This window comes from Musa acuminata, chromosome BXJ1-8, assembly GCF_036884655.1.
Source record: "Musa acuminata AAA Group cultivar baxijiao chromosome BXJ1-8, Cavendish_Baxijiao_AAA, whole genome shotgun sequence".
In the NCBI taxonomy this organism is placed as follows: domain Eukaryota; kingdom Viridiplantae; phylum Streptophyta; class Magnoliopsida; order Zingiberales; family Musaceae; genus Musa; species Musa acuminata.
The window spans coordinates 6,170,881-6,182,898 of NC_088334.1; the positions used below are offsets into that span (position 1 = coordinate 6,170,881).

A 12,018-nucleotide genomic window follows, 5' to 3' on the forward strand; every position below is an offset into this window, starting at 1 on the left:
GAATAGTGTCACTTGTCTTTTTCGGACTTTGAGGAATAACTCTATGGTAAGTTCAGGATCGTCCTTCCATTAATATTAAATTTCTACAAAGAAATTAGTTGAATTATTAGATTATTTTTTATACAACTTAAATTTTATGATTCCAATGTATTAAATAATCAATTGATGGATATACTTAGTTCTACCATAAAAAAGAACGATAGGACTCCACGAGCGGTGGATCAGGGTCCTCGATCTAATGTATCTGTATATTAATATAATATGTTTGTCAGACCCAATCCTCAAATTGATCCCACGACATAGTGTACTGATACATCGCATGCCATTAGTGCATCAATGTGGTGATGGTCGTAGTCTAATCGACGTGAACCACAGGTGTTCGAGGCAACTCCTGAGGAAAGGACGAATGTGGCATGTATTGGTGTAGAGCACAGAGAATGTCTGAACTTTTACAGCCGTTACTGATCTGTTGTTCCATATCGTAGGGTCGTATCATTGTATTGATGCTCAAAGAAGTATGACAAACTATCACCGTACTGTTGTTAGTCGTAAATTCTTCGTAATACGACGGTTGTGAATACGACGAGCTTTGCTCTGCATCTACATCGTGTAGGTTCTATCACATCTGCTCAAAATCATCAACTGACTTCCCCTTCCCCTTCCATGCATAAACTTGACCAGTACCTTGTCGAGCTTCAAGATCTAAATCTTGGGTGGCATGTATAAAATATCGCTCCTCGGTCAAGGCATTGCTATCCACGTCGCTACCATATGTCTCTAGACCGAGCAGGTTGTTAAATGAGATTACGAAGATGTCTCATTGCCTGACTCGATTCTTTCGAATGGTGCATCTGATGCTACTGCATTCCCCTTTACCTTTGTATGCTGGGCAGACGACTGTGACGATTAGGTGTCTCTAGTTCCTTGAGCAATCTAACTCGATGTTATGTGGCTCCTTCTGCCACGTTCTGACTCAATGTTGTCTCAGCCCTTGACCGGTAGGTCGGTAACGATCAGATTTCGATCGTTATCGCCCGGTAGGTCAGTAACGATCAGATTTCGATCGTTACCGCTCGGTATAGACCCTGTATCACTCGATACAGGGTAAAGTGACCAGTACCGCCCATACCAGGCGGTATGCATCGATACAACAAACCTTGATATAAAGCATGAATACTAATGGCCGATGCAATTTTATCTTAGCTCACATTATCAGCCACTAGATACACAATGGATAATTAGAAATTATGCCCAGAGAACAATATACAACTTGTATTTACAAACAGAATTAGAACTAGTTAAAATCATTGGTATGCGAAGCAGAAGTCTGAAGTGCCAATTCACTTACTATCCAAGTGCTCCCATCAGAATGATAATTGCTGTTAAAGGAGAACTCTGAATTGATGTCTAACATTTTTGAAGCTTCAGGTGAATGCTTGAAGAGAAAAGCCAGTGAATTGGAATCAACTACAGAAAAATCATATCTTGAATCCACAACCTTGTCAGCACCTGTCAAAATCCCCAATAGAAATAAAAAAGGAGAAACTATGTACCAATAGAAACAACTAAGGAAACTTAGGGAAACACAGGCAAGATATGGATAAAGCAATTATGCAGAAAAGAAAATTTGTGAATTTTTTTTCATTTTTGATACTGACATGATCATGGATTTAACATTTAAGTATCACTATACATAAATTGTACCGCAGAGGTCCAATGACCAACCTGTATGTAACATACTATACCATATCAAAAGTAATACCAACACCAACTTGTATTTATTCTTTTTTCAGTCGTCTATATCAAGGTATATTGTATCACACCAGTACTTGAGGAAACCAGCTTGGGTAACTGTCCAAGATTCAATTCCATGTACAAAATCAATAACTAGGGTCCTCCACATCCAACAAATTCATGGAAAGAGACTCTGAAAAAGGTTGTACTAATGAAGAAATAAAACATCTCTGTATACAGCCTTGTAACTGAGATGCTTTTTCCTCTTTTTGATACCATATTGCAACTCGAGATCGAACTATAATTAGAATCAATATTAATGAATCACCACACACAACCAACTCTTCTACGGTCTTATGCTAAAGGTAATTCTATACTTCTCTTTTCCTGTGACAACTAATGAAACAAAAGGGAAGAATATAAAATGGTACTGTGATACCTCAAGGTCTAAAGGTCAAAAGATGTAACTTCCAGTTTATAACTAGTTCTACATATTTTCTACAGCAGCAAGATCAAGCTGATTTCCAATTCCCATACCACTGTTGCACTACCAATATCTGCACAATGGGATGAAAACCAAGAATTACAATAACAAAAGAACGAAGTGGGAGGAAACTGAAGCAAAGGGCGGATTGTAATTGGCAATGATTACCACATAAGAAATGATCCAGACACCTCAGTTTCTCAAGGCCATATATCTCGATAAGATTTTAATTCTGAAGGTTGAGAGATTGGGAGAAGTGCACGATGGGATGAAATTCAAGCAAAGGAGGGAAGATTTTAAAATGGGATGAGTATCCCATCCAGCATTGGCTCTGTTGTGCAGGGTTATTCACCAAAGCTGTCAACCCGCCAAAGAACTACCTAGAGCCTGGGTCACCAATCTTAATTTCAACAAGGGTCAGAACTAAGAGGCAATGACCACACGGACATGATGACCATAGGAACAATAGCGCACTGCCATAAGGAGTTAGAATGTAATTTATATTTAAAGATGAGATTTAAATCTTGCTGTTGTTATTGAGCACAAATGGAAACAAGTCAACAAAATACAAATTTACATGGTCATAGATGAAAACAGCTAAATCAAATTTATCATAATCAGACCAATGTGTTGAATCTCAAAGAACAAATTGGCAGATGTTTGAGGCTATAGAGTTCCTAGTGTAATAAAAAGTTGTCTAGTACAGACAAATGTCCAACAGAAGATATCATGGTCACCTAGTTAAAAGATGTCTGGCATAAAAAGATACATGTAACAGCATACCGGCAGTATTAAATGTGTGTTGAAGCACAACCCTCTTTGGTGCATCCAAACTGTATGGAAAGAACTGTGATGATAGAGCCAGAGCGATAATAGTCACTTGCATGAAGCATTGCAAAATGGATGACCTGGCCAACCAATGACCAACTACGGGCATTAGTGGACCCATGCACCACCCAGTCACCAGTCCAATTGTAGCTGCAACTACAGCATCCTGCACAAAATAGCCTGCATAAAAATCACTTTAGCATCAAACAGCTACTCATTCTGTTTATTGTATATTCAACAGACAGCTCAACTGCATTATGGATAAACTTTTAAACAACTATGCAAATTGTCCATGTTGTTATCCCAAGAACATCCTAAAATATAATTACAAGGTTACAATAAAATTCACATGTAGCTTAATCATATCAACAAGCATCATACCAAATAATAAGGGATCTTCACTACTTGATCATAGCAGTAAGTCAGCATCCACATGTAATTGCAGTTTACTTCAGCATCAATGTTTTATTAAGGGGAGCTCAGGCACTCGCCTAGGTGCCCAAGCAAGGCTACGAGCGCCTCTAGTTGGGTTCAGGCAAGCAATAGGGCTAAGCATGGCCCAGGCATACCAGAGGCCCAAGCGCTAGGTGGCTCAAGTGCACGCTTGAGTTAAACAAGGTGTATGGGTTTGATTTGCAGTCAAAACAGATGATTTAGTTGAACCAATTGAACAAACTGCAACACCTCTCAAGCCACCTCAATGCGCTTCTATGAATGGGAAGAAACCCTAGCTAACAATCGAATCTTCCCGATGATTGCTATCTATGTTGCTTCCTTTGTCAACTGAAACTTCTCACTAGAATCGAGACTCCGCCACCTAACAAAGCGACACTATCCACCACGACCGCCTCCTTCCATTGACAACCTTCTCTACCGACATTGTCAGTGTTTGCAATCTCAAACGCCATCTCCTCCACCTAACGACTTCCTTCTCCGATATTCCTCTCCATCAACAGTGCAAGCCCCCTCCTCTCGCTTCTCTCTCCGTTTTGGGCTCTCTCTCCCCTAGCCCTCCTCCCCCTTTTCTCCCCTGCCTCTCAATCACCACCCACCACTTCTCTCTCCTACTCATTATAGATGGTACATTTATCTTAGTGGTTAAACGTATGTAATTTAATGTTTTAGTGATGATATTTTGAATATGAAATGACATGAAACTCATGTGTTATCTCATTTTTATTTTAATGATTATTTTTATCCAGAAATACATTTTTATCATTTTATATTTGATGAGCGCCTCCCTTCGCTCAAGCGAGCATGCGTTTTGGAAGCTTGGCACCTTTTCAGGCCTAGCGACTTTAACAACAATGTTCAGCATAAGTAAGAAATCCAAGCATTAAGAACAACTTTAGCATCAACTATACTGCAACTCATTTTTGTTTACTGTACTTTAACAGTTTACTGACAGCTAGACAAGTATAAAAAATTTTAACCAGCCATGAAAATTTGCTATGCTATTGGCCCATGGCTATTTTAAAGTATAACCACATAAAATTATAACAGGATTCAAATGTAGCTAAACCCATACAAACAAGAATATTAGTGAAGAATAAGAGAACTTTCCCCAACTTCAGCATAGCAGTAAGCCAGTAACTACATCCTTTTGAAGTGTTGTTCAGCATAAGAAGAGCATCAAAGCATTAGGAACAAAAGAGACCTTAAGGAAGTAAATTATTCTGAGTACCATTAAATCTTAATTCTGATTTTTGTCAGAATGAATTGCTTGAAAACTTGGTCCTACTAAAAGAAGAACAGCTTTAATTTTCAATTGTGAAAGCGACTGGATAGTGAATGCAAGAAGATAATTATCAAAAACAACTGTCTGGAAATTTATTCAAAAAAAGCGATTGGCATAAAAAAGACATGTAAGATATAAAAAAAGAAGAGCAGAAAACTAACCATAAGGCTGTGGAAGAGAGCCCATCATACCCATCTTCTCAATCAAAAATTGGACAAGAAACCCACTGTAGTAAACACTGTATAGAACGCAGGGGATCATAGGGACTACATATCCTGCTAATGACCTGTAAGCATAAGTACATAAGAACATGATACTTGAAGATAAACATTCATTTTTATGCTATATGAAAATGAAAACAAATTACTATCATGTACACGGAAGAATGACCACCATAAGTTGCATTATCAACAGTTGCTATATAGAACTATCTTGGAAACCATGAAATTTCATGTATGGTGGGAAAATACCCAGAAAATTGCTCCTTGCATACTTTTTCATGTAAAAAGAAACTTAGTGATGGCACTATATGCTCAGTAATTTGAACGTCTAAGAATTTACAGGTTAATCATTTTCTACAGAAGAATATTTCTTATTCTTAAAGTTGTGTTCCAATGGGTTAAGACCAGTAACGATCATCATTCTCTCATTGATGTTATTATTCCTTCAGGCTCAATCTGATTTGGATCCATGTGAAGAATACAATACATGTCACAATAAATGTTAGTTCGACATGTATTATTCCCTCTAGAAATTTAGCTAGATATAAGATCACTCTGCTTGTAGTCATACCAAAGGATAGCCTCCTTTACTGAATCTCCGAAGCATTGCCAGGAAGATACAAGACAACAATGCGGTCTTCTGATGTGGCTAAACATTTGTTTTAAAACTTAATGCATACCACTGCTGTGTTTTCTCCATCAACAGTACGATGATCAGTTCAAAATTTTTCTAGGACAGCTGTGATACTCAATGCATCTCAACCACAGTGCTGTGCCAGGATGGAGGTTTCTGTTGGCTCTTCATTCATTATGCTTATAAAATGTGATCTTCTTTTGCAATATTTTATGTCCTTATACCAATTATCTACCTTATTTACCAAAAACTACCATATGACGTTGGTCAGTGCACCAATCTGGCACACTTTTTTATGATCCCATTTACTGGGATGCACCTCTGTGCTTGCAGTCACCTTGATCAGTTTCTTCTTTCCACCAACTACAATACAACCATAGCAAACAACTTATTTCTCCCAAAGATCATCTCCATCATTATCAAGCTTACTTACCTCTGTCCTTGGTTAGACTCTTCAAACTTCTTTATACATTTTCATCAATAGGTTAACCACATAAAACATATGATGCACTACATCACTGGCAATATGAAGTGATGTAACATGTATACTGCATGGCCTTCCTCACTGGCAATATGATCAAGCTGATGCTCAGCGTCAACCTCAACATCATAGGCAATTAGAGGATAAAAACAGTGCCATATGTTTAGCCCAGAAGTTATTTTACAAAGACTGGTGAAGTGGGAACCAGAACACATTTTACTGTCCAAAGTGCAGACTGAAAGAAAAGAAAAGAAGAAATCTGAAATATACACTGCATTCATGTGATGTAAAATGTGCAACATTAGGTGCAAAGACAATTCAATAAGACCATAGCATGGCAGGCAATGATCTGATGTCTTAACCATTAAAGTGGAAAAAGATATGCTTCATCTATATTTGCAATTTATTGACTTTTTAAGATACTCTTACTTATGATGTTCGTTCGATGGTGATGTCATGTGAAACATATTTGTTAACTACTTTTAGTTGGGCAATGTCTTAGAGAAGTAGCAACGATTTTATGCATAAGAGACAAGAAGTTGTCCCAAGTACTTCAGCAAAGTTAGGCAAAAAGCTGAACCACTGTACAAAAGTTTGCATGTGTCAAGGGTGCATAGAAAGTACTTGATTGATTGACGGCCACAACGCTTTCTCATAATGCAATAAGCGAACCAAGCAAGCAGCATAGACAATGATATCATACATGTCAAGAAACCACCACCAAGCTGAGCTAGCAGATAAACCTGCTCAAAATAAATGTTTCTTCTGTATAATTTGGCATGAATCTAATAAAAAATGCATGCAGATAACTGTAAGTCTGTGACAATAAATAACATAAGCAAAATTAAGCCATGAAATGATTGCAGAAGACTAATTATGTAAAAGAATGGCACAGTTGAGTATAGCTAGAGGAGGTCCAATCTTTTCTTTTTGCCAAGGTCCAATCTATAATAGAGCATATACTACAAAAAGGTATAGTGGGAAGCCAAAGTTCTTCACATGCTTGCCTAAGATGGTATAACAACAAAAGCTGAAAAAAGTTTTGAAGTTATCATATAACATGAAACAATATGTGCTGCATCTTTGAAAAAATCAGAGGTAGTATTAATTGGAGATAATTTAAAGAATAATAATTTAAGAATATTTGGAAATGACAAAAAAATCTAAATATACACTGCCAGATCACAGAAGCTAATTTAGACTAGCTCACAAGCAGTGCTATGAGAATTAGAGGAAGTACACAGAAGTCTTTGTTTGAAATAATAAAAAAGATTGGCTTTAACTAGATAGCGCTGTCTGATGTTTCCCTTTACAAAGCATAAGGATTCTAGGAAAGGATTCATGCAGCTAAATCCAACTAGTTGGGAACTTGTTATTTTTGTGGTTGATACACTTCCCTTATTTAATTAATATTTTATAGAAGAGTTGACACATGAATCCGTCAAGTGTTGCTCCAAAAAGAAAGAAATGTCCCAACATAGGATATACAAAGCAAATGTGACCCATGTCATATAACTAGAAGTAACTAGCCAATAGAACTTAAAAGGATTGTCTTGACAGCTTGAACCATAATGGCAACTCCATAAATATTATGGAAACATTGGAAAGTACAAGATAATATCTTCAAAGGGTAAATGACCAAAGCCAGCGTGTTTTAAAGTACAGGATAAGATAAATATCTAAACTTAGAGATTAAATATTAAAGTCAGTAGATGCACTAGCTGCACTGTAACATTGTAAACAAACAACTTCTAGAAAGAGTCAACATCAAATATAGGCAACGTACTTTATAGTTTATAGTACAACATAAGATAGATATCTAAATCTAGAGATCAAATATTAAAGTTAGTACATGCACTAGCTGCACCATAACTTCGTAAAGAAACAACTTCTAGAAATGTTTTTAAACAAAAAGATGGCTTCATTAACATATAAGTCAAGTAAATGCACCAGCTACAATGTTGCCTTATGAAACAAAACCAACTTGTGAAAATATAGTTAAATATTCCAAACCTAATATTACAAATTTTAAACGAAAAGATGACTCTATCATAGTATGTCTATATGAAATTTCAAAAGTTCACGTGGAAGCACCAATAGTGTAACTTGATTGAGTGTTCGGGTCTTAGAAGTATCCATGCATAAAGTGATGACCATTGTCTTAAAAGAGTAATTTGGAATCATGATTGTGTTGTATAGGTAGTATTGTACTTCATTCTAAAAGCACAAATTCAATATTGAATATTGAGTTTCAAATTAATTTTGCATATAATCCTCCATGTAGTTTTTAAAAGGTGATCCTTGTTGTTCTAAGATGTTTATTTGCAACTTGGGTGATCAGAAATAGTCATAAACAACCCATCTGCCTTCCCAGACCTATACTGGCAGGAGCCTTGTGCATTAGACTTGCTCATTTTCCTTTTGAGTAGTTTAAATATATATACAGAAACATAAATTGATAGTACAGCAGTACTACCACTCATATTTCCACTATATTTTACTGTAACATGCCAATGCTGTGGCTGATGAAACAATGGACCTCTCAGATCTAGCTTGGGCCATAAAACAGCTTTCCATTAATAAAGTGATATCCAATATAAAGCTTAAAGACAAGCTGAGGCAATAAACTTTTAGTTGTCTGGTCACATGAAATGGCATAGATATAGTAAGGATAAAGCAGAAAGTCATGGAGATAAACCCCGTATCAATTTATACCTTTGTGTGAACACAAAAAACTTACAGAGAGCACACGAACTACAATCTCCGCAAGCTCGTAAGGGGCTGATGCTCAAATGTAACTGAACATATCCAGGTCTCAAAAGGTTTATGAGCTCAAACAAGTAACAACTAACCACCATAGCATAGTGGCATTAACTTTAGGTAGAAACTAGAAATATCTCATACTGCAGTGTTGCCAGCTACCAGAATAACTAAAGATATTAATACAAGTTCAAAGCAACTATCAGGCGGATGATAAGCATCAAAAAGGAAGGAATGATATCTTAAACATATGATGTTCAACCAGAATTTATCTTTGTACAGATGGAACATAGAAATCCGCACAATTCTATGCATACAAAATCAAGTTATCAAGTCAATTTCAATCACCTATGACAAAAGGGTCAATATTAAGACATTCAACACTTAAACAAATCATCTTTACTTCTTTTTAACTTTCATGGGGTACAAGATGTTCAAGGAGAAAATTTCAATAGATATTCCAGCAACAATCAGGTGAACAAATGTTACTGAATTGTCTCCACATTACTACATTTGCAAATTGTATAGAACCAAATACTCATGGAAAAAAGGTATTTGCATGGAGATGGCATAACTGAAAAAGGCATGTAACAGAGTAAAAACCAATAAACTTACCATAGTTATAAAAGTATATAGTCCAAAAGCTCCCCAAAAGCATGCATTATCAGATAGAACCTAACAAGTAAATACAGAGCCATTTAGTATTTCAAACAAAAAATATTAAATCACTGAACACTCCTTTGGCAACCTGTTTTTTTATTACAACATACAACAAAATAAACAGAATAGATACCTTATGTAAAATAAATATAGGTCGCCTTCTATCCTGCTTAGTACCATTAATCCTCTAATCCTAATTGTCTAATTTCTTCTTACAACATAGAAATGTCTCGTTACCATCTTAGACGATTTTTTCTCATTTTATTCTTTATCAGAGCCATAACTATTTTTTCATGAATGAAACATTTCTTTTTTTTTTAGTAACTCCACACATATATCTGAACATTCTCATCTCAAATAACAAATAATTTTGTATATGTGGTTAACCATCCAATACTTATATTTGTATAGTATCACTAGCCAAACACCTATGTTCTAAATTTTCCGTTTAATCTAAATGGTGTCTACCGATCATACAAAACTCTACCATTGTAGCTCTCCATATTCTCCACCCAAAGAAGGCTTATTGACATGTTCATTTAAGATACAACAGCACAAAAATCCAATTATTATGAACATTTTTACGACTTCCATGAGCTAATTGCCATTGCATCTTAATGCATTACAATGTATTTTTGTCTATATCACAATGAACAATAATGGTAATACTGAAAACATAGTTTGTAAAGTTAAAGGTTAGACTAAATCCTGGACATTGTTAATCAATCTCGAGATGTTTATGGCTCAAACTTCAAAGCCCTCATCTTTAATTCAAGGATTAACAAAAACCATGATATCTTGCACTTTAGAAAGAACCATGAAAACAAATGTTCATTGGTCATAGAAAATGTTCCAGCAATAATAAATATGTTGCAAATAATAGAAATACAATATCCAATGGTAATGTAGCCAATGAGTCAACTTGAAAATATCAAGGTTCGTCATACCATGGCATACCGCTCAATATGAGCGGTATGTACCAATCTGACAGGGGACCGATACGGGCGATATATCGGTATGCTCCCATGTACCATGTATTGGTATACTCGATACAGCTCAGTAAAGCTTGGTACGTACCATACCGATAGCTGGTCGGTACATCGATGCAGACCGATAAGATGAATCATAGAAAATATGTTATCAAAACATTGTCAATTGTTGAGTTACCAACCATAATAAGTTTTGATCTTTGCTAGAGAATAATACACAAGTTAGAAGATTAAGTGGGTACACAAATATTTAAGTTTCTAGTAATTAACTTCTAAAGGATAGTATCATCATGAGTGGAAAAAATATTGGGCCTTTAAGAAAATAAGGGAAAAACATATACCACATTTGATACATTGAGATGTGACGCATCTTGTGAAAGCGGAAAGAATCCCCATACAGTTCTTGGAAGCAACAGACCAACCAGTGAGCATGGTACAAACATCAAGAACGCCAAAAAAGGGTGAGCAAACCTATAAATTTCTCATCAGTCCATATACCCAGCAAAATTTCCAGCATATTTATAATATTTAATATTCTTAAGAGAAATAAGAATCAGATATTACATTATCCTACTTTTTAAAAAGAAATTGATAAAATCATCTTTGTATATGTTGAAAAAAACTACGGACTCATAGTAGGAAAATACCTTCTATGTAAACAAGGGATTCTAGAATATTTATTTGTTGTAACAAGTAACAACGAACAACTACAAAATACAACACAGTTTAAAGCAAGGTTCGCAATACCGTACCGTACCGGTATTTCGACCTGGGCTCGGTACCGGTACGGTATGATATACCTGGGTGTACCGAGTACTGTAGCAATACGGTATGGTATTTCGAACTGCTACAGTGCTACAGTAACTATCCCTGCACTTCACAGGAGAGTGCCTGAGAGCAAATTCCTCAAAAGAACTTTGCAAAACATCCTAGATGAAATAACCAATCAACAGTCATTTAAATTAAGTTATCAATTGCTATCTTACCTTTTATCAATGTTATGATGCAGAAAAACAGCAGTTCACAAGGAATGCTAGCTCATATGTATTAATAATTACTTAGAAGGGCTTCTGAGAAACTTTGATACTTCAATCAATATTATACATAAGCTAGTTAGGACTAAAACACCACGTAAGATACTGAAAAATAGGAAAGTGAAGACATTTTTGGAGACAGAAACGATCCCTACCAATTCATCGCCTGGCTCGAGAAAAATAATCTCAACACAGCAAATACAACTGGAAGAACAATGGCAGAAACAAGACTAACAGCATGAAACAATGTCCCTGTAGAAAAGGAAAAAAGGTAAGTCATAGACTAATCTTTTAAAAAATATTTTTTTAAAAATATGACCATGAAAAGCATCGATAACATTGTATAAATTGCTAAATTACAAAGCTATAGTATAACACAACAAGAGGGAAAAGAAAATATCCTACTGAAAGTTTAAATCAAATTGTGACAAAAAACCAGAAATTGGTGCACAGAC

General features: G+C 35.8%; 1 protein-coding gene across 1 annotated transcript in view; it reads right to left on the reverse strand.

Moving 5' to 3' along the window:
• Nucleotides 1-12,018, reverse strand: part of LOC103993488 (uncharacterized) — a 34,667-nt gene that overhangs the window by 2,179 nt on the left and 20,470 nt on the right. The window contains exons 11-17 of the mRNA XM_009413575.3: nucleotides 11,719-11,815; nucleotides 10,871-11,000; nucleotides 9,496-9,555; nucleotides 6,745-6,863; nucleotides 4,946-5,070; nucleotides 3,002-3,226; nucleotides 1,349-1,509 (exon numbers count right to left, since the gene is read on the reverse strand). Coding sequence (XP_009411850.2) covers nucleotides 1,349-1,509; nucleotides 3,002-3,226; nucleotides 4,946-5,070; nucleotides 6,745-6,863; nucleotides 9,496-9,555; nucleotides 10,871-11,000; nucleotides 11,719-11,815 — 917 coding nt within the window. The remainder of the gene's footprint in view (nucleotides 1-1,348; nucleotides 1,510-3,001; nucleotides 3,227-4,945; nucleotides 5,071-6,744; nucleotides 6,864-9,495; nucleotides 9,556-10,870; nucleotides 11,001-11,718; nucleotides 11,816-12,018) is intronic.